General features: G+C 37.4%; 1 protein-coding gene across 6 annotated transcripts in view; it reads right to left on the bottom strand.

Annotated features, from left to right (window-relative positions):
• Positions 1 to 8,897, bottom strand: part of ETV1 (ETS variant transcription factor 1) — a 63,109-nt gene extending 54,212 nt beyond the window's left edge. Inside the window, exons 1-4 of one of the 6 annotated variants that reach the window (XM_061469244.1) lie at positions 8,746 to 8,897; positions 7,573 to 7,706; positions 6,701 to 6,788; positions 4,871 to 4,918 (exon numbers count right to left, since the gene is read on the bottom strand). In XM_061469244.1, coding sequence (XP_061325228.1) covers positions 4,871 to 4,918; positions 6,701 to 6,788; positions 7,573 to 7,617 — 181 coding nt within the window. In that variant the 5' untranslated portion in view covers positions 7,618 to 7,706; positions 8,746 to 8,897. Of the gene's footprint in view, positions 1 to 4,343; positions 4,773 to 4,870; positions 4,919 to 6,700; positions 6,789 to 7,572; positions 7,707 to 7,793; positions 8,055 to 8,228; positions 8,411 to 8,745 lie in introns of those variants that run through there. The other 5 variants (XM_061469247.1, XM_061469243.1, XM_061469246.1 and 2 more) reach the window with 5 other exon arrangements.
• Positions 8,898 to 26,874: the final 17,977 nt, after the last annotated feature.

Genomic DNA, 26,874 nt, shown 5'->3' with positions numbered 1-26,874 from the left:
TTAAACGCAGTTCAAAACTGGCTCCAGATCTCAAAATTCTTCCTTATGTGAATAGTCTCAAGGAATATGAAGATGGGTTTGCAGAATCTGCTCTTCATTTGCTGCTATACTACAAATGAGAAAAAAGTAAACTTAAAAGGGACACTCGCATTTAACATTTCACTACATGCCTCATGGTATGCAAACCCCACTACACCTTTGAAAATGATTGTTTTGAGTAAAAGGCATTTACTTTTCCAGCAAACAAAAATGTTAAAAAGTTTATTACTACACAGACTTCCAGACTTGCACATTTCTGGTGGGTTTCTTTCTTTTGGATTTCTTTTAAAGAACATCCTGCTCTCTCCCCATTTTGCCTTATCTACTTTTCCTCCTTTTTTTGTGCACAGATACTTAAGATCAAGAATTATAAGTACCTGAAAGACAAATCTGTTAGATCACTAGACTCTACTAAAAAAAAAAATAAAAGCTATTTTTTGTATTACAGATTCCAAATGAAAACCTTTTCACTGCTTTTTAGAATGTATGTCACCATAGGACAGATCTCAACTATAGGGGTATTAAATTATCAGGTTTTTACTATTTTTGCTCCTATAAAAATGCGAACAGCTCTTGAATATGGCTACACAGCATTTGCCTTACACTGGGTAAATTTTACAACTTTTTGGCAGTTAATGCTAGTTTGACAGAGTAAGCTGCAACACATCTTCACTGAATTAAATGAAGCCACTCTACATTAATATTGAAAGTTCTAGTACTTTCTTTTATTAAAAATAATATTTTGAGACAAGAAACTACTTATTTTCTTACTCTCTCATTTAAGAAAGAAACTAGAAGTCAACACTGGCTTAGACATCACTGCAATGCTCGTGCATCCTTCACAGTCAGAAACAGAGGGCAGAAACCTGTTTCCTAAAGTTCATTCTACATTTGGGCATTAACTACTTGAGGGAAATAGCTTGCTTTCAGGCATCAAGAACAAGCATTTAAATACAAGTTACTTCTTGTACCTATCCACTCAATTTAGCTAAGTTGCAGCAGAGGCGTGAACCCTGTAGCTATTATTTCAAACCATTCACTGTTCACTAAATGTTTTTGTATTTTTTCAAAGAACAACATTTTATTTTCATTTTTCAATTATTTTACTTTATTTTTCAACTCATTACCACCTGAGAAGGGTATTATCTATTGCTGTAAGAAGCAGACCTAGTGCATAAATTCATCATTTTTCTTTGCTTGGGATGCCTTTTACATATCTTTAAAAAGCTGTAGGAGAAACTAGTGTCTGAAAGAGCCATTTTAAATAAAGATCTGTTTTTTTTCTTAATTATTCCCCCAACATCAAATGCTTTCAACATAGGAGACACTCACTAAGACTTTGTTCTCTCTTTTCATTTTATTCCAGAATAAGAAGGAATAGCTACCATGATAACATTAGATTAGTATTTGAATCATTTTTTTCAAGTCACTGAACAACTATCTGCCAAAACCAATCTGATTCCAAAAATATATGTAATCCATAAAGTTATTTTATAATATTAGAATGACAAAATACTGCCATCAAATTATTTAAATATAAGATAATATCTGCATAGTATTTGCCTTGGTTAGCAGTAGGCGATTTTAACTATTTCCTTTCAAGTTTGATGGTTGAAACAATTATTAAAGGTTTCCCACTTTCAATTTCTGGCATCAGGAAATAGTTACACTCTACATTCTGTCCTCGCATAACAACTGACATGATGAAACCTTATTCAGAGATAGCTTTAAATCAAAATAATTTAGATTTTTTCCTACACATTTAATACTATACAGAGTAAGAAGCAAACCTCATTTCCATAAAAATCTGGTATTCAGCTAGTAGAATACATTTGTAAGTTTTCTGTAAGTGGTATTCAGCTTGCTAATTATGGAGTCATAAAATATTAAAGAGGGTACTGAATTAAACTGTTTACATTTTGGATTAATTCTTTAATACATGTGAACCTCCCACCATTTTCAATAGGAAAAGAATACATTTCTTTTCTGTTTATGTGTTTACCATCAACTTGTCACAGGTGACACTAACTGTAAAAATCTCCAGGCTAAAACATGTGAGGTAGCTAAGGACAGCTTTAGCAAAAGCAAACCAACCAAAAAAAAAAAAAAAAAGGACAAAAACCCCCAACAGCTAGCACTTTTTGTGTGCCATAAAATGCAACTCACTTTCTTCTCCTAACTAGTAAGTAGGTTTTTTTGACCTGGTTACTCCCCAGTGGGGATCTGAACTCGTGGGAGAAACCTGGTCAGCTGCCACTGCTTTTCTTAAAAAGGGTCAAGATGTTTTAAAATTTCATGGTCATTTCCCTGGCTCCAGAGCATTATGAAAAGAAATATGTAAACATTACTAATGCTGCCAAACTGGCAGACTTCTAGCCTATGAAGGTCCAGAAGAACATAAATGGACACATCTAGCAATGGGTAAACAAGTTTGATTTCAGAATCTGTTTCCTGGCTAAGCTCACCCATGTAGACTTTTGAGCACAGCTACGACACCCTCAAACACTAGTATATTATAAAGACTACCAAAAGTTTTTTGGGGTGGGGGTTTTTTATAAAAATTTAAGACCAAGTTAATAGCTCAGTATTTGATTTTCTCATCATGACTTTTTAGTGCTGGTTTAGCCTTTAGAAAAAGGCTATGCAAAGTTTGTGTTTTATGGAACAGCTAAACCATGGCATGGCCCGAAATACACAGGTTTCTTAAAGTATTTCTAGAACACTGAAAAAAATCTGTAATATTTGGTTGCAATATGCTGTGGAAAATATAACATTATTAGTGTTATTATTCTCTGCTAGATGAAAAGGCAACTTTTTTTTTTTTTAAATACTTACCAGATGATGCTATCTGCTTTTACAAAGGTTCCTCAACATAGCTGACACAGGATCAGACACCTTTCTCTCTCAAAACCTATCTAAATGTATTCAGTGACATAGACACAGCTAAAGAGGAAAAAAGGCTCTCAAAACAATTCCTTCTAGTCTAAAACAAGCAGTGCCTCCAGAATTAAAATTGCCGTTACAGTAATTTATGCACCTATAGAAATTATTAAATCAATTTTAAATTCCCTATTATTTTTCAAACTCACATTAATATCTGCACATGCATTATGAATCTGCCTGTATTTTTCTGATCTACGATCAAAGAAATTTAATCATTTTCAGAAACAAAAACATCCATGCCAGAGAACAGTCAGATTAAAAGTTCTCCTCTCCATCAAAAAAACAGTATCTTTTGAGTAGCATTCTAACACACTTCTGGCTTGCTAGAATGAATGAGATGATACAAAATAAAGATATCCTTAGGAAAACTACCACAGGGAGACAGAGTTACAGTTGTATCTGATCATTATGCTACAAAAATGATCTTAGTACAGGACATCCTGTTTTCAGTGATTAGGAAAGAATCATATTAATTCGTGAAAACTATATCCTCTGTTTCACAATTTAAAAAGGATTTTTATACTAGATACAGAATAACCACATGCTAAAAATAATGCTAGGAGAATAAAAATGTCAGCAAAATAAACAATACTCCACAACTTACTTATAGGTTGAGAACTTGACTAACTACATATAAAGCTGAATTAAAACAGAATCTAGTAAGCCAGTAGTCATCAGCAGTATTTCCCTCTTTCTATGAAAATCAACAGCAAGCATTCCACCCTCCTCTCCAGAAAAACAGAAGATCTATTCTACAAACAGCTGTGCATAGTCCAGTATAAGATAAAAATCAAACATATGTGAATACTCACATTCATTTACATCAGGATAAATTTGGAGAGATTATGTTAACTTGCATCAAAATCATGTTTATTTCAGATGCAGTTTACATAAAAATTTCAACCAGAAATATTATGAGACAATGCACAAAAATCTTTGTTCCAAATAAACAGTACTGTAAACATTGAAGTAAAAAGAATCAGAAAATATTGCTGAAGAGAACAAATACACTTCAATAAGCAGAAAGCTATCTTGCATTTTGTTAAAGTTCTCTTAACGCAGCAGCTCATTTTTTTCTTACTGTTAAATGAATCTCTCAACAGCTACTCTAAATTCAGATTTCACATTATTGTTCTTAAACCTTCTCTCTTCAATAGAATGTGCTCTGCAAGATTACTTGAAATACTTAAAAGCACAAGCAGGTGTAAAACAGACCGATGACAGTTTTCTAATCACCCAGTACACAATCTCACAACTACAGATACAAAGACAAAAATAACATGCAAAATACTTAAAAGGTTTCTGGAAAAAAAATATATATATATATAAGAAATAGTACTTTTAAAGTATTTCATACACACCTAATGTTCTGTGTTGTGAACAAGGTGGAAAGAAGACACTTGCACTTAAATCTTGAAGCATCCCGTCCTGATGAACCCAGAGAAACTAATTTCTGCCATCAGAAAAGTACTCCACCAGAACACCAAATAATTATATGTGCTGCTCTAAAGGAAACAGCAAGCCCAGTTCTGGCTGTATGTAGTCTCTCGAGGTACAATAATATAAACCTGATCAATTGCAATTAAAATCTGAACAGAGGCTTAGAACTTGAAGTCTTGGTGCATTAGTTCTTGCCAAAAGCAGATGTGATTGTGAGCTGGAAGCAATTTCTCCTGGTAATTTGTGATGACACTGGGTAGAGCAGCCCCAGAGTCCCCAAAGACAAACTCATCAGAGGCTCTAATGTATGCATGACACATGAGGTGGCTCTTTTAGAGCTCAATTAATTGGGCTGAACATTAAGACAGCAAGTTCAGGACTAGGTTTTTTTTTTTTTTTCCCCTCCAGAGTTGTTTTTCCCATTTTTGCAAGCAGTTTTTTCCCTTACCTTCTGCAAGCCATGTCTCCTGTAACTGGCTCAGATCTTGAAAGAGTTCTGTAAAAAAATGAGGACATGGATAAAAGACTTACACCTTTAATCTCTTTGTAAGATTAAAATATGTTTGAAAATATATTTTTCCTGAAGAGCAATGTACACGAATTCTATCTGGCAGTCAAACAAACAGACAAGGTAGATATTTTGGGGTTGCAGTTAGTGATTTTTTTCTGCACCTATTAATAAAAAAGAAGTACTTACTGTATTATTTTATAGGCTCTTGAAATAACAACCAGAATCTTAACCAAGCTCTGTAGTATAAAAGGCTCACTCAGCAATTCATAGAAATTTAAAAATCATAATCTTTCTTACAGGTGAACTATTTCTCCCTCCACAATTCTGGCCTCCTCCTGTAACATCTGCCCCAGATAAAGCTCTCTTGCACTTCAACCGGGAGTTCTGCCTGAGCAATGACTGAGTATTTCTGTTAGCATGGTCGTAACTACCGCATAAAAATTTTGAAGCAAAGACCTAAGATGCTGCAATAGTAGGCAGAAATGGGAAATCTTCTGTAATTCCCATTATGTTTTACTTTGTATGACAAGAGAATCCCCACTATTTTCTCTATGCTACACTAACTGTACTTCTTTAAAGTGAAAACACTTTCTCCATGGGCTGAGTTTTGCAGCAGGTTATCTTTTTCTGTATTTCACTGAAATCAACTGCTTATAATGGGTGTAAACCAGAGCTGCATTCTACTTACTTGCGAAGCTCAGAAAGTCAGTTGCAAAATTTCTGTTTACTAAGTAGGCCATCTGAACTGACAAATGGGTTAAAGTTAATGTATTTTGAGAGACTTCCTCTTTTATGAATGCTGACAGACAACTATTTACATACACTTGAATGACAGAGGCTATTCATTTATCCTGTGGACTGATACCTCACATTCATGTTGGCAAATCATTTACCTGAAAATCAGAAAGTTGTTTTCTTTTCAATCTACCCTACAATAAACTTTTCCAAACAAGTAAGTAGTGATTTGGAAAGTTAATCAATGTGCCCTCACCCTGATAAGATTTATACTGGGCTAAGCTGTAAATACAGCTTTACCTTCCCATATGCATTAATACTTACAGGGGTGTAGACATAGCATCTATACTGTAACCTAAAGAAGCGTTAACAGCTATTGCTAGACTACAGTTCTCAAGCTACAATCATGTGAGCGGCTACTAACGGGACTAAGTTACAAATCTCTGCCCCCCAAAAAACTTCATCAACTCTAGACCTCCTTAATTGAATTTCCCAGGATTTTTAACCCTACCAGTGTTATACTGCAATAGAAACAGACTACCAGACGCAAGGAGCCTGACTACTAGCTCTACAGTAAAGCCAGAGTGAAAACCAAGTCTCCACACCAGCATTCGTACTCCTGCTATCACCAGTAAACACATACTAGTGAAAAGGATGTTAAAAGATAGGAGGAATGAGGAAAGCCCTGAATCTCAAGAGGCCTGAAGGTGAAAAAGCCAGGTGCAGTAACTTGTGTCAGATGCTGCAAAGGCTTGGCCTCAGTGCATGACATCCGGGTGCCACATGTATGCCACATGACATATGTGTACCTAAAATGCAACATGGTAAGTCCAGGCAGGAGTATCAACTTCATCAGTTTATTGCCTTTGTGAGTTTGTTTTGCAGTAGTAAACACAATTTTCTTCTCTTGTTTATTCAGAGGGATCTCTATATATTTACCTCCAAAATAAATGAAAAAAATGTTCTCAAAAAACTTCTCTGCATTAGGAAGGGGAGAAAGGGGGGGGGGGTGTGAACATGACAAACCCTCACCTTCTGAATCATGAGCCAGGTCTCTGTTAATGAATTTTCTTTTCCTGACATTTGTCGGTCTCTCATTACAGTTTCTCCCACGCGGATTCTATAAACAGGAAAGATCAGTTACTTTAGAAATCTGAGGGTTTCTTGGTCTTTTTTTTTTTCCTCATTTAATCAAGAATACTCAAAGCCAGCATGAATTCTTTACATTTTCGAATAGGGAAATGATCATCTTGCAGCCTTCAGTTTTCAGCAAAAGACATTGCTGAGCACCTACGATCCTCCAAAAGATTCCTGGGTCCTAATGCAACACATTTCTATCTATGTAGACATCTATTTGTACATACACATACATAATGTTTTCAAGTAGCAACACAATACCAACCATGTATTTTTAGCATCTAAAGTACACAAACCTACACAATAGCGTATAAATCCCCCCGGCATAAGCTACACAGGAGAACCCATATAGGAGATTATAATAGACTGCTTTGTTCCCCTGTGTTACTTATAACACTGTTTGCAAGGTCCTGAAAGAAAAAAAAAGAAGGGGGGGGGGGGAGGAAACGTTAACGTTTGCCTCAACTTTATTCTTCTGAGCGTTGCAGGCAACCACAGCCAGAAACTTTGAATGCAGCTGCTGCTGCTCTTGCCTCTCTCATCCGCTAATCATGTGCATGATTTTTTAATCATCCCACAACTGCCTTTAAAAGAACATGATGCTTTACTGAAATAACTAAGAAGATAGGCTCATCTCGCAAGCAAAGCTCCCAAACGAAGAGTCGCCCCTACAGCTGTAACAAAGCAGATACTCTGCCTGCAAAACTCCCCCACAGAAAGAAGTCGGAGTCAAGTTTATAAACACCAACTTTGAACTGATCACTCACATTGGTGACCATGTAAGGCACTTGCTGGTCATAAAATCCATCCATTCTGCAGCTCTTCCTCAAGTCTTAGCTCAGTGTTTTATTTACTGGGCATTTGATCTGGAGATTTCCTCGGGATCTGGACTCCGATCAGCCTAGAGGGGAATACAAGATGGCTTTTAGATTTAAGGAAAAAAAAAAAATTCATGAATGAACTGCTTGAATTTGCATAGCTAATTAACCTCAAAGAGTCCCATTCATAAAAACAACCCTCCCTTCTCTGCCTTCACCTGGGTTACACTCTTCTGCCAGGAAAACACGGCGCAAAACCACTTCGGGGCAGCGGCAGAGAGCCCGGAGAGGGAGAAGCAGGGTTTTATTTACACTCCCCGCCGTACCCCGCGGGCGATCCGCTCCAGCGGCAGCCCCGACTCTCGCAAACGTGTGCTCAACTCGTAATGGCGAACGGCGGGGCTCGCCGCGCACCTCACGGCCGCCGCGGAGGCGACGGCGGCAGCGCCCGCCAGCCGCAGCCACGCACACATACACCCCGCGCCCCCCCCTCCCCCCACCACACGCACCGAGCCACCTTCCCCCTCCACCCCCCCATGGCTTCCGCAGCCCACCTCCACGCCAATCCTTGCGGGGCGGCGGACAAAGTTGCGGGGAAGACCCACCTGAAGGCCACGCGCGGCGATCGGCTGCAAAAAATTCCCTCCAAATTTAATAAAAACATTAATTATCCCCCGGCACTTCCCCCCTTGGAAGCGGCGAGCGCCACTGACAGAGCTCAATCCCGTGGTTTTTCCTCTTCTCCTCCTCCAGGGGCCCCCGAGCCGCGCCGGCGGATCCCCGCCGCCCATTGGCTCCCCGCGCCCCCCGCCGGATAGCCGCGCCGCCCGCCCGCCCCGGACCGGACCCGGCCTCGCTGTCCCCCGCCACGGCCCCGACGACGGCACGGGGGTCGGATCGCCGCTCTCCCGCGGGCACCTCTGCCGGGGGTGGTGGGGGTCGGAAATGCCAACGCCGGGATCCTGCTGCGGGCACACCGTGTCCCCTACACCCCCTGGGGCGGCCAGGCAGCCCCTTCCCCTCACATGATTTATTTTTAAAGATAATTTGAAAGTTTATCCTCCCTGACTCCGAGAAGCAAAAAACCAAACCCAAACCCAAACCAAACCGCCACAGACGCGCCTTTTCGGATGGCAGAGCAGTCCCGCCACACGCCGCGGGCACCCCGAGGTGAGGTGAGGGGCTCCCCCCTCAACGGCGGGGACTTCGCCCCGCTCCGTCAGGATCCGGTGGCATCCCAGGGTGGATGGTGGTTGGTTTTGATTTTCCTTTTTTTTCTTTTTTTTTTCCCCCTAAGCTGAATCATAGAAAGCAATTGTTATTTCTACTAGCATGACATAATTTCTAGGTTTTGTGGACAGAATTTGGCAGCATCCAGGCACCGGATCTAGGTTTTTTTTGGTGCAGCCGTGCCAGGACCCATCAAGCTCAGAATTTCTGAGGACTTCTCAAAGAAAGTGAGCTTTCTTTTCTCTGTGCAGAGTGGCTGTTGGAGGGCTGTGTCCAAAAGCTCTTCCCTCTCTGAACTGCCAAAAAGCACCAAAGCAGATTGTGTGGTTTCGTAACAGCTATATTTGTCCTCTCTTTGAGCACATAATTCCAGGTAGCACAGGAATCAGGTGTTAAATTTAGGTATTCATGACGCTGTCTTGCTGTGAGATATGAAGTCTCAGGTTTTTATCATCTGATGTAGTTCAGCAATTAACAGGCAGAGCCCCAAGCTAGCAAGTCCAACTCTGCCCTCACCCTTTCAGAAGGCTTGCTTTATATCTGATGGTGTAAAGGCAACTAAAGAAACCTGCTTTTGTATAAATTGCTCACAGTGGTATTGACAAGATCCAGGTTACTTTTTCTGTACCATGTTTTGAAAATTGAAGTTGTTTCATGGCACTGTATCCTGGAGCATATTACTTTTGGCCACAACCCTTCTTTTGTTTTTCCTTTCTCATCCTGTCTCATCTCACTATTCAATACTCACTTGCCACTTGTCCTGTCCAGCCAAGGAAGAGGAAAGCCCCCCCGTTCCCACCACTTCTGTCCTTCCCATACTGCCTTGCCAGGGAAAACATCCACTACCAGCGTCTTCTTTTCTGTTTTCTTTCTGCTTCTGTTTCCACACACACGCCCCAGTGCACCTGGAATTACAAGAAAGTAATGGTATTCTAAATGCTATATAAACCTATAATCATTTAATTGTGTTCTTAGCCAAGTCTCTGAGTTGCTGCTCCTGTAAGCCACTTTTGTGATATAATAGGGAAATAAAACTCTACCAAATGCTCCAGGTATAAACGAAATTCCCTGGATAATGAGGGCATCATTTTCTTATTTATACTCAGACAAGAGCAGCTACTGAGCTTGTGGGAAGGCTGTGGCTGCAGATCTGCCCCTGGAGAGAACATGGCCGCTTTAACTCCTGGACCAGAAGAGCTGATGAACCTGTTGTCTCCAGTTGTCCACCCCACCCTGCTGAATGGATGTGTGGGCCACCCATCAGCCAGCTCCCAAAGCACTGGACTTGGCTTTACCACATACTCTTCTAAACCAAAGTCAGTGACGGATTGTGCTACCTTTAAACAGTGCACTAAGAATTGTTGGTGTGTCAGTCAGATGACCTGATTAAACCAGCCTCAACTGAAGTTTCTGAGGGACCTCAGACCTATCAAGTATTTGCACTGCTGGACCCCATCTTGCCCTTCCCCCCACCATAGCCTGCACCTCACAGGTTGCTGGCACAGCACCATGGTCAGCTTCCAGCACACACACACCCAGGTCTGGCACCCTGGTTTACAAGGGACATTGGTATTGTCCTTTGGCAGTACCAGCCAAGCTCTCCATGCTCCAAGCTGGGCTGTAACTCCAAGAGCAGCCATGCATTAAAGGTGTCGTGATAGGAGACATGTATTGCTTGCTGTCACTCCTCCCATTGCAAACCTCTTCCTTCCCACCTCCCCCCAGCTGGCCCTTTCACACATGCTGAGGAGAAAATAAGAGTAAAGCTATTTTGAAGCCCTCTTTATCCTCATCTCTATTCATCCACTGTGCTGAGTGGTACTCAGGGAAACTTCATTAACTATTAAGAGGTAGATGCTTACAAGAAAAAACAAAACAAAACAAAACAAAAAACCCTAAACCCACCTACACATCTACTGGCAACTCACTCCAAGGATTGTGTGCTGCAGTCTTGTACCATCACCTGTCATACCTGTCTCAAATGTAAACTGGTGTGGCCACAGTAAGTAGTTTTTAATTTTGTATTTTTTTTCCAAATTCTTACAACCTTGATCTGGTTTTAATAAAGTTTTTATGTTTTAACTACTGTTTTCAGAAATCAGTACTCTTAATTTTTTCCTTTTAGAAAACCAAAACTTGTCCCCAAAATCACTTTATTTTTAGTTGAAAGGTCTGACCACTTTCTACCAAATTGAAAATATTCTAAGAAAATGTACTGAACTTATTTTACTAGAAATGATTGCTTTAAAAATTCAGCTTTCCTAATAGTACTGCTTTAGAAGGAAGGTACTTGTTTTCTTTTAGAAACAAACAAGTTCAATTACACTGTAAAGCTTCACTATATATTGAAAATCATATATTATTTCCATTTCATAATGGCAATGTGTGCTTCACACACTTACCTAAAAGAAGACAATGAAAAATATATTTCTTACTTGATTCGACACACTATGGAGCTACAAATAATTTCTGTAACATTAAAAAACAGAAGTAAATCCAGTCAGAGGAAAGAGAAGATTTGATAAACACCCATTTCCCCTGGAAAATGTGAGAAGAATTTAACCAAGGTTTCAAATAAAGAAATATACCATCACATAATCCAGTATGATAAAATCTGAGTTCAGTATATATATATAAAGTAAGATTATGAACTGACTTGATAACATGACAGAGATTTACACTCAAAAATGCTTCATGCTGTAAAAATAAAGCTTTTGTACACCCTCATAAAGTTATGCTTAACCCAAAGAAAATCCTTCAGGAAAAGGATAGTCACAACTGAAATATAATAGGCAAGTAAATTTCAAAACAACATTAAGTTTAAAAAATCCTAGTTGTTTTTCTGACATTCTTTAGCTCAAGCACCCCTTCCAGGCATTTCCCCAGTAAATGTGATGTACTTCTGGGTCTGATATACAACAAAAGGGATGCTTGTCAATTCAAACAACTGTTGAACAGCAACCTTTAAAACATAGTCTATAGCAGACTCAAAGTAACAACTAACTGTGTGACTGACTACAGCCAAACCTTGAAAACCTGATGAGATTTCTGTCTAGTAAATCGACCTTTGACCACATTTTAACCTCCTGATGCTAACTCTTTCAGCAGGTTAACACTGCTTGTTTTATCATGATGCTACTGGCATGCAACAAAGCAGTATATAATAGCAAAATTAAAAAGAAAAAAAAAACCCAAACAAACAGATAATAGGGCAGGTACTTGCCCAGCAGGATAGCTTTTTGCAAAGCCTTTGATTCAAATGGAGTGTCCAAGACCAAACCGTAAATTAGGGAAAAGGAAAGCACCAGTAGTAAGAAAACACATTATCATTATACTTATATGGTAAACTATCAGATGTGGAACTAAACATAGAAGCAAACAAGTATCTTCAAAGAAAGAAGGAAAGAAAACAAAAAAATAAGCTCAGTTTGACTGTTTTTAACATATGGATTAATAACACATTGTATACATCATTGTAATTTAGACCTAGCATTGCACAAACATAGAGGCCTGCATAAGTAACCACATTTAAATGCCCATCTACCTGATGATACAATCCAAGGCAATTTTCAATAAACATTTATGCACTAAAAATTTTAGTTTTCCTGGCTGGCACAATTTAAGATATTCCACAAGCAGTGTAAGAAAACAAAAGCCCAAACAAATCTTTAATTGCAGAAAGGTGAAAATAAATTTAGTTTAATATATTTTCAGGCTGCATATTAACTAAGACTTCAGACTTAGGGTTGACTATAAAATGTTTCAAAAAGAGAAGGGCTGGCAACTCTCTTAGGGCACGGGCCCATTTTCTGGAGCAAAGTAACCTCTGTAGTGTTCTGTCTCTGCTCGTAGTCGTCTTGGTAAACCCTGCACAGGCAACCTGTCATCTCACTGATTTTTTGTGCCTATAAATTGAGTCAATGATACCTTCTTCACTTGAAAAGTACTGTTGAAAATAATAGAAAGCCTTCTATTATTGATTCTGAGATCCTGGCTGCACCTAGCTCCTTGGATTGTCTTAATATAACTCCTTCTAAATTGGTGAAGGGTGAAAATCATGCTACACATACATAGTAATTTCAATAACAGTTGCTACAGAACAGGAGTGGGTCATTTAGACCTGTGAATTGATGCTCAGGAAAGGCCACTCAACTCTGCATACCATCACAACCAAAGCGCTAAGTCCTCCACAGCAAACTACCAAAGAACAAGGTAAACAACAGTTTGACTTGTAAGATCATCCTTATATCCTGTCTCAACAATACTCATTCTCTGACCAACTGAACAAATCAAAATAAAATTAAAAATTACTAGCCCAGTATCTAACAGAGCAATATATGAGTCACTGAAAGAACAAGCCAAGTGAAAACATGTAAATGTAAATTGTAATAGGTTTTTGCAAGGTCAGTGAAGTTTCCAGCTTGCTCTCCTGGCAATTACACTCAAAATGGCCAGCCATGGTTAAGTGATAACAAAGTAACCTAGAAGTAATTCCAATATCAGGCCAGTCAAAGAATTTGTGCACAACCCCTAATCTCACAGATGGCTTTAATTTGCATGTCCTCCCCTGTGAATACCAAGAGGGAATCAGGCAAACACTTCAGAATCCTTCACATACTTTATGTGAGATTTCTGCCCCACTACAGTTCATAGGGGTTGTAGAAAACCTCCAATCTCTTTATGCACTTATAGTCTAAGACAAACACAAAGGAAGGAAAAGGAAGAGAAATGCTTAAAGACTGTGTTTACTAAGTTTGTTGGAAAATCTGTTGTTTCTTAAGTTGTTCAGTACACATTCAATGGCTTTAGTCATTATTTAAGCTCTCCTGACAGCCTGAAATCCAGAAGACACAAATATGGTACAATGTGCCCTTTCAGAATTACAGACTCTTACTCAAGATCACTGTTGGACATGCTCAGAGTTTGAGCACAGATATTAACATAGCAGCAAGAGGTCTGCAGGAAAAAGCAATGCCATGTATTAAGCAAGTGGCTATAATGATAAAAAAAACAAAGCAAATGCTCAACAACCAAACAAGCTTTTGGACCCAAAAAAGCCTTAAGTTTATCTGCTTTTTTTTTAGTAACTGCATCAACTGGGCTAATAAAAAATATGACCTCTCTCTACAGATGTTCATTTATATGTTTTAGCAGTTACAGCAACATACTATTGCTATAGTGTACTATTGGCAAGCATCATATTATTGGCATTATCACACCTGCACTATTAATACATTAAATATCTGTGACTCTCTCTTCTTCATATCATAATCTTCCCATCTGGAGCTACATAGACACATGTGAAATCATGAACACCTATAACCATTAAGACTTAACCGCCCGTTTTTGCGTGCCTCCCACTCTTACCCCCAGATGTCTGAATACAACATCTGAGAGTTCCAAAAGAAACAACACTAGAGTCAAAGGACAAAATCTAAGCCCAGCTCCAAGCACATAAAATAACAAGACACTGAAAAGCAGATACAGATTACATATATGAAGGAAAACTTAAAAGACAGTGCATAGTGTTGCTTAATGCTTTTCTAAATAGTAAAGACCTGTTTTATAGCAGAAACAAATCAAAGAATCATAGAATACCAAACCTAGAAAAAGACCTGGGTAAACCATGATATTCGTTGAAGAGCATATTTATTGCAAATGCTGCTTCAGAGACAAACCCTGCCCCAATCCTCAGTTAATTAGGAAGCTGCTGGCAAGAAGGTGAAAGGTATGTGTTGCCATTTACTTTCAGGTGAGAGATTAATTTTTTGTGTCCATTGGCAGTAGGGAACTCAAATTTGTTATGGAGTAGCTAACGCAGGAGCAAAGAACAGTAAGTTCTGTGAGGATAATCAGATCACATATTTAATGCTCTCAGTTTGCCACATTTAGTATGTTCCATAATTTTTAATTGCCAGGAATGCCAGCCTTGCAGCATTAATAAAGCTTCTGATCTCTGCCCTAGTGAGCATAGGTATTTGTTCATCAAACAGAAAGGAAGATGTGCCCTCCCTCCCACCCCAAACTGGTATCCTTGAGAGGCAAAGTTAAAGAAATAGGTCGTACCTAGGTACGGCTTCTAACTGTGCCACAGAGAGGCATTTTAAATCAGAGGTTTTAAGATAGCATTTGAAAGAACACAACATATGAGGTACCTGACCTTTCCATAGGAACTTTTCCCATACAAAGCAGAAAGGAAGTAGCAAACGTGAGTCACTGCAGGCTTTCATTATTGCTTGTATGGCTATTAGAGCTGTTAGGCAGCTGCCTAGAGCAGATGATACTGCAGTTAAACTACATTGCAAAGAGCTGAAGGCAGAGTGCTTCTATGAAAGATGGTTGAATAGAGCATGGAAAGCAGGGGGAGGATGGCAGTACTATCAAGGAGCTAGTCCTCGGTAGCATGACATGGCACATGCAGGTGGAAGTGCCAAAAGAGAAAGTCAAGTTCAGAGATAAGAAAACTGTAGGTAGGCAGTGGCTGGGAAAACCTAATGTTAGCAAGTTTTAGACTGAGGATTAAAAAACTATTTCAGTTGTGTGGTAAGCAAATTCCTCATTGGGAAGACAATCCCACTGGGATGAAATAACCTAAAAATGGAGCCTAAAATTATATGTACAAATGCAACAGCATATACAAGAACTACAGGCCAGAGTCCTCCCAAATGAATTGTGAAAGTCTTCACAGAAACACGAAAATGTCACAGAGGATGTACCAACACAATAATATTTAAACCCTTAGAATTATAAAAGGTAACAGATGCGGAACATTTAGAAGCAGGAAGTGATCTCTTCATTTAGTGAATTTAATATGCTTTCATTTGCACCTCCAAAAAATCTGTTAGTGAGATAGGAAAGCATAATTCAGCTCTTGCGAGTATACCAAGGATCAATAAGAGGGACAAATGTTGCATGCTGGGAGGATTTCAGTCATGTTCAAGGACTTCATTGCTTCAGTGATCTAGCTATATTGGGTCACCAAACTCACCTCTGATTTTAGAGGCTTCTACATAAAGTGCAGAAGGTTACCATGCTTCGCAACTTTGCAATTCATTAGTTTTCAGTATTTGAAAAGGAGGGACAAGGGAAGAACACTGAATGTTAGGAATTTCATTTTTTAAAGTGTCATGTTTTAATAAGACATTAAGTTGCTGGTTCAGATTGGATTTTATTCCCTCATAAAGGTTTTTTCCTGTTTTGAAGAATAAATTATATTTTAAAAACTTCTGCATTCAAACAAACAAAAGAAACAAAAAAGGAACTGAAAACAGGAGCTGGAATTGAAGCTCCATTATTTGTGACAATGGCTAACAGGGCAAATATAGTCTAGCCCCACTTGCTACTGCTGCTGATATAGCTCCAGGTTCACCACTGGGAAGTAAACACGATGAGATGACTGCAGCTTAAAGGAAGCTGCCCAGAAAAGGTGCATCTTGCTCTCTAAATATCTTGCTCTGGGTCCACACAGTTTTAGGCTTCTCAGGTCTGCACAACCATAGAAGAATTCACTGATGACTTTTTTTAATATACAAAAAAGGAAAATCAGTTCTATAACTAAAATAGTACATCTGAGAACTGTCTGCCGCCTTAATAAGCGAACAGCATGTGTACTGTCCACAGCAAGGATTCTTGTAGCACAGTGACATTTCATGGTTTTTAAGTTTCTTTCTAAGACATTGCAGGCTGGAGAAATTACTCTACTGTAAGTGTGAAAAGCATTTTTTTACATAATGAATTGCTCATAATCCATTCTGCGCCATCTATTTCCTTGCGCATATTATTCTACCTATTCATCTTTATCATTAAAAATGTGTAACTGAGTAGCAAAGCAGAGATTTTGAAACCAAAGTCTGTAAAATCTTCTGTTCTGTTTTAAAGGAGGAGGAGGGGTATGGATTTTAACTAATTTTCAACTGATCTTACTTACTCTTTACTGTAGCTTTATATTTGTTCTCTCTATTGTTAGGTTGGCATGGTGTTAAATCGGGTGATACCTGCTCTACATACAAGTTTGGAGACACCATAGACCAAGGCTTACAAGTAACTGAAGTTTTTTTGTGAGGGGTTTTCAGAGTGTCTGCAGAAAAAAATGTACTATTGTGAAAAAGATCCACAGAAGCAGCTGCTCTTAAAATGTCAGGCAGCAAGACACAGCAAGGGTTGCACAAAGTTTCCACTACTTTTGAAAAGAGTGTTAAAATAAAACAATAATAAGAAAAAAAAAAAACAAAACAAACGAACAAACAAAAAAACAACCAGTTCAACAAATGCCAGTCAGTCTGAATGGAAATTTTCAGTTTGGCAGAATTTCAGAAATTGAATGGCAGAACAGAGGCAGAAGAATTTGACATTTATTTGCCTGTGTTTCGAAATCACATCTTGGTTGAGAAAGAGGGAAGGAGAAGAAATAAACATCTCTAAGAAAAACAGCAATATAAAAGGTACAGTTTATCTTTGATAAGACTCAGATTATGTGATTGCATTATGCCATTCATATCATGATCCATTTTATTTCTTAAGATTTAAAATATAGTAATCATATTTGGCTTTTGAACATAATAGGCTTCACTGGCATTCATTTTTTCAATTTTGGTTTGGGTTCATCTTTATTTATTGTAATTTTAGTTTCAACTGCTAAGTTTAGCTCTCTTTCAATGTTAATTGCTGTGTTTATTTTTCTTTTTAATTTTAGAGGCCTGCAGTACAGTCTGAACTAGAGATTAATTAAATTCCTGGTAAATCACATTCTAACAGGAAATGTTGGAATCTCATTGTGAACAGGGCCAGGCTGTATTTAAAAAAAAAAATTAAAAATTAAAAAAAATCTCCTCATTCGGTTAGAATCCAGTGCAAAAAATAAGAACAGAAGCTCAGAACAACATAGAAGGCCTAAGATTGTAGATTTGCCTCAGGAAAACCATAAGAATGAAAGACTTCTTATATCTAAAGTTACAAACTCATATCTTTACTCAGGATATACTCAGGAATACTTCATTCAGGATATTCCTGTTACAAACTCTGTTGACTCTATTATCACTATGCTTTCAATGATGGCCTAAGGAAGAAAGCTGGATTCTATACACATCTTACAAAGGAAAGCTCAAATTTATTAAGCACAGTCTCGAGTAATTGTGATTCTCCCTCCACTCTCCCCCCCTCATTTGTTGCCTCATTTTCTGGGCCGGATAGCATTCTTTACTGTCAAGTTCTCTTGATAGGATATCAAAATACTAATTTGAAAACCTAAAAGATGCAGGATGAAAATTATCCTTGCCTCCTAGGGAGGTTCATGTTGTCATCATCATAAGGATGCCATCTTTGGTACAAGTTCCTTGGACAACATAGATACAAAGGAGCAGTGACATACATAAAAATAGGCACCTATACACACAGGCACATGTAAAATTATGCAAAACCTAAATAATCCATTTACAATTCTACCCTTAGAATAGTAAAAATTGTGTAGTTGACAGATACTGGTTGGTTTGTTAGGACATTCTTGGACAATGCTCAAAAACTTAAGCAATGAGTAAATTGTTACAGCCATGCATAATGCAACTCACCTCAAATGACATCAAGGATGCCACAATTATAAATTTAAATTAGTTAAAAAAAACCATCAACAAATTACAATAGTAAAATGAAAAAATATCTAAATACTTTGGTTGAATCACACAGTAAATGTGTGGGGGTCCATAAAGTACTTATCCATATTCCAGAGTAAACTAAACCTGGAAGCTGGGAACTTGAAAACTTAGAGAAAGGAAAATTCAAAATTGTTCTTCTGAAATAGAAAGTGTTACTTCTTAAAGACAGCCAATGTCAGATGGATGTTTGTTACAAAAACATGGAAAAACTCCCTCCCCCCCGTTTAAAATGTTCCCACATTTAGGCATGCAAGAATGTATTAGCACCTTTTTATTATTAAATGGAGCTGAAAGTTTGCTACAAAGACTAAAATAAATATATTTACAATTAACATTTCCTGATTTGTAATCTGTACATCATTATAGAATAAAAGAGGGAAAAGAAGACCAACCTTAAAAAACAGGGAAGCAAATGTTTGAAAATTCTGCATGTTCAAAACTGGTGAACAGTTTAAGAGCATTTCTATTTCAAACATTGAAAATAAAATAAAAAAAAAAAAAAGAGGAAAAAGGAGACACACCAATCTGTTGTTTAGGCTCAAGAAAGCATTTTATATAGATACTGTCATTTCAAATACAAAAATACTTTGTTCCCTCAAAGGTATCGTTCCGCCACCTTACAAAATAGACCAAGAGATTTATTTATTTTGCTAGATTCTGTAAAAAAAGTTTTTAAACTTTCTCAGGTCTGCTTATAATATAATCTTAATTAAAAGGACTTTTCTCTCTATTCTTTCCCAACAATCCCACAAACCCATAGCAAAATGTTATTAGCAAAATGTTATGTCATCATGATTCATTATGAGGTCATTCAAATTTTGTATTTATCACTATCATCATTTATTCTGATCAAAACAGCTTCTCTTACCTTGATCAAAAGCCACTCTGTGCCAAAGGTCTGCATTTGAGTAAACAAAAAGTGCCTTTGTCAACCAAAGAGTAATTATTCTCAAGCCAGATATTGCTAACTAAGCACCATCTTGGTGTCCTTTTTAAAGAAATTTCCACTACTCAAATATTTTACATATACACAAATCAAATGTTTTCTATACAACCACTTGGTATCTCCTAGGGACTTGAGATCTCTGCATGTTTGTGCTCATTTTTGCTGACATAGATATAGAAAGATTTTTCTATACTTAAAGCTGTTTGCACTAGCTGGTTAAAATCACATTTCTCACTGAAAAAAAAAAGAGGATCATGGGAAAATCTGTTGGTTGATAAGAGTAATCATTCTGTGCATACAGTCTTCCCTAGATTAGCTTTGTGAGCTATGATTTCTGACTCAGCTTGAAAACTTAACTGAAAGTTTGCTGCTCCAAAGAAATCAGAGAATTACAACAGAATTTCAAAAAAGGCATTTAAAAATGTGACTAGAAATCCTCTCCTTCCTCCTTCTTATGGGATGGTTTGGGCTAGAAGGGAACTTAAAGATCACCTAGTTCCATCCCCCTGCCTTGGGCATTGACACCTTCCAGAATACCAGGTTGCTCCAAGGGCCATCCCTGGAAGTGTTCAAGGCCAGGCTGGAGGGGGCATCCACAGCTGCTCTGGGCCTGTACCTCCCTGCCCTCACAGTAAAGAACTTCTTTCTAATGCCTAATCTAAATCTATCCTCTTCCTGTTTAAAGTCCCTTGTACTAACCTTACATGCCCTTGTAAAAAGTCCCTCTCCAGTCTTCTGTCTTGTACCAGCACATAGAAGCCAGAGACCTACAGGTTTGCCAAAGCCTTTTGCAGTTCCTTTATGAAGATTATGCACAGTCTTATTTCCTCATCTAGAGGAAATAATAAAAATGTGAGAATTGATAAATCGATATGTCTTTCTTTTGTTTTATTCCTTTATTATATTAAAGAAAAAGAAAATTACCAAACATTTGGAAGTTCACAGAAAGTAGAGGACTTTCCAGATGTTTAAACATATTTTGTTAATAAATGTTGCGAATTGCCCTAAGCTTTATTTTTGTGGTGCTGGCTAGTTTTTCCTGATCTATTCTCCTCATCTTTAACCTTTTGCTTCTGTAATAGATCATGGAAAGAAGGCTTGGTTTCTTACCGTGGGCACTTCCATGATTAGAACCTGTTAGAAGCTGATGTGAATTGCCTGCAGACCATTTACTTGGCCCTGAATCTGGTTACAAAAAAAAAAAAAAAAAAAAAGGGTAGATTATCTAAATATGATGCTAAATATGGAGAACTGTGTCACACTCCTATTTGCATTAATAGTTTAATCAGGACTGTTTGGCATCTCTAATCCTGAATTGTCTTATCTGTTATGTGTGGGGCAGCTTCTCAGCACAAACTTGAAATGTATTTAAGACCTTGGATCATACATATCACTTCTTCTATTACTGCTTTAGTCTATTTTTTTATTATTTCAATACATTCGCTGTGTGATTGTATATTGTGGAGAACTGGGAGGGGCATTAAAGCCACTCAGTCCACGGGCTTTAAATAAGATCTTTTCTCTTCTCTAATAGTAATTTACCTGTGAAATTCAAAAAGTTGCTATCATGGCTTTAAAACTATCCCATAGTCACTAAGCAGATATATTTGTTGCTGTTTTTAAATCATCCCTCACAAAATTGTACATCTCCTGTGTGCTGTCACATATTTGATAAGCAAACCAATGGAAAATGTTGGATGATGGAGCTGCAGCTCCAGTTTTAAAGGTGGTAGATTGGGTAGTCCACGTAGCAGACATTCTGATATTTTCCACATCAAGTTTTTCTAATGTCACCAGAAGTATTTTGCTATACTGGTTGTCAGTTCAATTTATTAGATGAGGCTTTTTTTTTTCCAGTCCAGCTCTAGGTACACTAAAATGTATCACTAATTTGTTTTTCAAGTATTCCTGATTTCTTCATATTAAATAAAAAACAAAAAAGCCCACCATCCAGCTCTGAGCAAGTACAGATATTTTTATTCTAACAGTTTAAAAAAATAGTAGGTAGAAATATTTCAAACAATCTTAAATTACAGGGTTTAAGTTTATAGATATATTTTGATGACCAAATTTAAAAAAAAAAAAAAGGTTTTTAGCTATTCTGAAACAAATTCATCTTTCAAATTTTTGGAAGCCAGTCAAGATAAGTCAATTATTCACATAGTTTTAGTCCAGAATGTGTAGCCACTACAAAGAGGGATGCTGGCCTAATTTCCAGCATAAAGTACAGTGACAGATAGTTGAACTAGTGCTTCCGTAATTGTTTTAGCTTTCCTCCTCACTAGAAAAGAGTAACTGTAGACTGCACTGATTTCCTGAGTGTTGAAGAAAGGACTTGGTGATCTCAGGTCACAATTTGAGCCAATGTTTCTAATATTCCTTCCACAGCTTTAGAAAAGGAATGTTATTTCACCATTTTCCAACTAGCAGGTGCTTCATAGTGGCTTTTGATTCTCCAGGAGAAAGGTGATGATACAGTAGTTTCTGCATAAACTAACTTAGGCTCTTCAACAGTCTTTCAATGCCATTTTGTTGCAACAGCATAGTAAGTCAAGACTAGTTAAGATAATTTTTTATAACTTCAAAATATTTCTAATTTACCCAGTGGCTCTTTTTTTTTCAGCAATAGGTCTTTTATTGCATGTGGGGCAGTCAGCTACGTGTAGCTTATAGGGTTGTACAGTCTATGAAATTTTGCAAGTTCACTCAAAAAGCCCTTTTAAGACCTTAAATTCAGTTTTTTCCTGAAAACACAAGCACCTCCATAATCAGAGCTAGAGAGACCAGATACTTCTGGCATTTACTTCAATGAAACAAACCAACCAACCAAAAAAAACCCAACCAGATCACCACAACAGCAAAACACATCATGTAGGGAACTGTGCACTTTGGGAAAATGCTGGAATGGCAACTCAAAGAAGTATTCACATTGCGCATTTTAAAAGTAGCAGGTTTATGTTAGGTTTAATATAGCAGAGAAATCTGTGCTGCCAGTACTGTCTGACAAACATCCCTCAGCTTTTCCAAGGGGAACACGTCTAAGGCAAGAGTGCAGTTGAGTCTTGATGAGCATTTAGGCTTAGGCTTCTGAGGAAAGACTGTCAACAAGAAAAATATTCTTGCCAACTGTAGTGGTGCTTTTGCAAGACCACTAAACACAATTTATTTTTCTGTCTGAAAATAGCATTTCTTATATTTGTCATTCTTTCCATATGGATATCATCTGCTGTTCTGAATGTTTAATGGTGCAATGTAAGTATATAGAAACATGTTCAAAAGCCCTCTCTTATCTGTACGAACATCTCCAGAATCAGCTATCAGAAAAATACTACACATAGCTTTAGAGTGAAATACTAAACACAGCTCACCTCAGCATGAATGCAAAACCACATTCATCCTATTTATTACTGTGAAGATAAATTGGTAAATATCAGAATGACAAGTACAAAAAAAAAAAAGTAGTTTCCTTACTTAGAGTGATGATGACGGTGTCATCTGCTGTTTATTAATAGCAAGAGTTTATTTTAAACAGTGGTTTAGTAACCATTAAAGAGAAAGAGCTATCAAAAATGTTAAATATCAAATGAGCCACATCTAGCAATCCTAAAGAAGAGATGTGGAAAACTGCATGAACTGATCAATTCATTTCATAGTCATCTGCTGCATGACTTTTGACATGACCTGGAAGGATTGCCTCAGTTTCCTTTCATTTAGGTGAGGGGAAAAAAAAAAAAAAAGCTAAGAATGTTGTTGCTTTAATTGGTCAAATTTTGTAAATCACCCTTGGAGCAGATCACATTTCACTATTTCTAAACCCAAATCTGACTTGTCAGTACAAATTTGATACAACAGGTTTTATTTTCATTTTAATTATTGATACTCATCTGATTTTCAAACCTCATATTATTTATTTTTGTTCTGACTAAAAATTACATGATCCCCCCCCCCCCCCCCCCGGAGATGCACAAAACAAACAGCACATGCAGCAAAAAAATAATGTCACCATATCAAAACTGGAGAGTCAGATAGAATGGGCATATCCAAACTAACATATACTTGACATTCTTACAGTCAGAAATTCTTCTTAAGACTTTCATGTGTACATCTGCATTTCAGTGAAAAGTTTAAAAATCTGGAGATGAAGATGACAGGAAAAACTTATTCTCACATTTCAAGCCAAAATGAATTTTGATGTTAGAACTCAGTTCACACACACCACACACTACTGACAAGGTGGTAGCAATGACCGTATTTAGAGTTAGGCTCCTTTAGGCTTGGCAAGTTGTGTTAAGTGTATGTTCCAGTTCACCTAATTTGCCTGGCTTTTAGAGTAAATAAATTCCTTAGAGTGAAAAGAGAATGCAATTCAAATGTTTGTGAGGTTTTTAAGCAATATGGTGTATTTTTCTTTGACTGTATTTGAACAGAAGAGGTGTGTGGGAAGAAACAAAGAAAAAAAAAAGAAAAGCAGCAGAGTGTGTTGTACTTCTCTTGACCATATCAGACCATAGAGACTCCCAGAACTTTCCCATGCTTCCCAGAAATATCACCCACACAAGGAACACAGCCCAGAATGCTGAACAACTGAAGCTGGGACCTCATCCCCACAAGTAAGAGTCCTCGTGGCTTCACAGTTTAAGTGCTTCTGAGAACATAGCTCAGTTCTTTGGTGTACCACAAATATGCAGCCGTTTTGTTAAAAAGTCCCAGCTGTATAGTAATCAGCACACATTTTTAATCCACCCATTCTCTGCTGTGAAACTTCAATGGAGCAGAGTATTTTAACAAGCAACCACTGCATTCAGCTATACTTGTCACTTGAGCCAGTACTTAATTTCTGAAGGTGATAAACCAGTATACCGCACAGATATTCCACAAGACTAAATCTTGGATCTCTAATACGGACTAGAATGGGATTTATTGGGATCAGACAATACAAAAGTAGGAGGGTGATAAAGATGTCACCCATGCTGGACAGTACTAACCAGAATTATATATTTTCCTTCCTGCATAATAAGACAACAGTTAAGAGTGCTACATAGCACAGCTTCACCTGCCCTCTAACCCTGCAGCCGTGCCCATCCCCCAAAAGCAGAGATCAACCCTTGGTAGCATCATACAGCCCTTCAACCTGTGCTGTTTGCAGCCAAATGTATGTGGGTGTTGTTGGAGTTTTTCGGGGGTGGGGTGGGTGGGGTGGGTGTTTGTTTTTAAAGTCAATAGGAAAAGCTGGGAAAAGGTTCAGTAAGATCTGCTTCTTAAAGTATAAACCTTGCACGGTGGAGCAATTTTTTAGAGCACAGCCCTGTAAAACACTATCTGACAAAATGGTCTGCTGTTTATCTGCACAATGACATCCCAAGTTTGCCAGTTTCTTAAGGGGAACTCCCTGCAACTTCTTGTTGAAGTGAGTGGGTTTTTTTTTTAATTCTCTTTGAAAAGGAAAAGCTTTACATTTCTAAAGGTTGTGGTTTTTTGGTTGTGGTTTGTTTTGTTGTTTTTTTTTTTAATAAATAAATAATACTATTTAGAGTAAGCACCTCAACTACTCTATGCTGCACCACAGAAGGTTCTGCACCCCATGCATGATTGTTTTTCGCTGGATCCCTTTCATCTGGAAAGTTTCCCTGCCCAGTATCCAGCAGCCATGCCAAAGAGCACAAGCAACCTTTTTCCAAAGTACATGGCTTTTAGAAGACTATAACATAGAGGATGCAAAGAAATAAGGCAGATAAACAAAGAGTCTGCAAGGGAAAGTTTTCAGTCATGAAATCACACATTTCCCCAAAATCTCTGAAAACATTCGATTTTATACGTATATAGACTTGAAATAGACGGTTGTATCTGGACAGGTAAAACCAGATTATCTGTCATTGAGCTACCCTCTATTCACCTGGATATATTGTGCAATCCATTCTCTGCCAAAGAGCAGCAATGCAAAAATAATTATGTATGGAAATATTTCTAGAAACATTAGTATAGTTCATGAATGAAAACTAAAAACTATAACTTTAAAAATATTATAAGAGAAGTAGCAGATTTTATAATAATAATAAGCTTAAAGTTAACCCATTATTTAGGTATTATAGTAATCTGCAGAACCATTGGTGTCATTTTTAAATTCTCATTGATCATAAAAATCAAATTGGTGAGTAGAAGACGTAGTACTGCCTGTGAAAAAATGTCTTTCTCACGTTAAAAATTACAGCTAAGTCTATTCAAAAATCTATTAAAGATTAGGTTGTTAACCAAGAAATATAAAATTATTAAAATATTTCTGATAGCTTACTACAAGCAGAAGCTAAAAACAGCATTAATAAGGACACCTCATATGTACTTGCGTATAAACGAAAATTCTATAGCCTCTAAATTTTAGTCTAAAATGAAGCTGAGAAGTATGTTAAAATTATTTGAAACATTTATTATATTTACTAATGAAAAATATTTTTTTTGTTTATAGCATTTATTCTTATAAGTCATTAACAAATCAATTTATTAAAAATTTGATCCCTATGTTTTTGAAGGGAAATATTTTGTGTTCAGAGAGATAAAACTATGGTTTTTACAAATATTAAGTTGTCTAAATACAGATGAATATGTAGCTTCCAACCCATACTAAAATCAACAGGCGCTAAGCATTACCAACATGTTCAGAAGCCTAAAGACAAATATAAATCTAGTCCTAAATGTCAACAATTTGGAAGAAAAAATTAGGAATTTAATTAAAAATTTATCAATGTTTGTGAATGGACTACGTTCTGTATTTGGGGAATTTAATCTGCATCTGCTCAAGCAAGTAAAAAGGGCCCTCCTTCCTATGGATTTTCAAAGAGACCACATGCAAACTTCATCTTACCTTAAACTGCAGTATTACTGCCAACATTAAAATGTGTTGTGTGTTAAGTTCCTTAGTGAAAAAAAAAACCATCAAACCAAACCAACACAAAAACCAAACCAAAACAAACAGAAAACCCAATACCCCAACCAAAACAACAAACCAAAACCTAAAAAAAAACCCAACCTGAAAAAAAAACAGTGACAACAAAAACACTTCACACTATGTGACAGGCTAAACACCATTTTCTGATTTGATATGTGTCTACATGGATACATTAAAGGAAGTGTCTGCCTAAATTTCTAAGGGTTTTTTGAGAAACATTTTAAGAAAGAAATGACATGGAAATAAAAGTGCTATTTGTGCTTCAAGTTGTCACATTTACTGGGTTAGAGAGAATGATGTTTTTAGATACTATTAATTATTGCAAAAGCATTTCACTTTTTTTCTATTCTTTTGATTTGACTGCACTTCAACTATAGGAGTACTTCCTTGGGAGGTCATGTGTGACATACAACCATAAATATCTGGCATCTTTTCCACAGCATGAGCTGTGGTGCATCTTCTAAACCCTACAAGCATATAAACTGCAT

Source organism: Pezoporus flaviventris, unplaced genomic scaffold, assembly GCF_033815535.1.
Source record: "Pezoporus flaviventris isolate CSIRO_AGI_PZ_B2104156 unplaced genomic scaffold, CSIRO_AGI_Pfla_v1 ptg000055l, whole genome shotgun sequence".
Lineage (NCBI taxonomy): Eukaryota > Metazoa > Chordata > Aves > Psittaciformes > Psittacidae > Pezoporus > Pezoporus flaviventris.
This window is presented reverse-complemented; position numbering and strand designations above follow the sequence as displayed.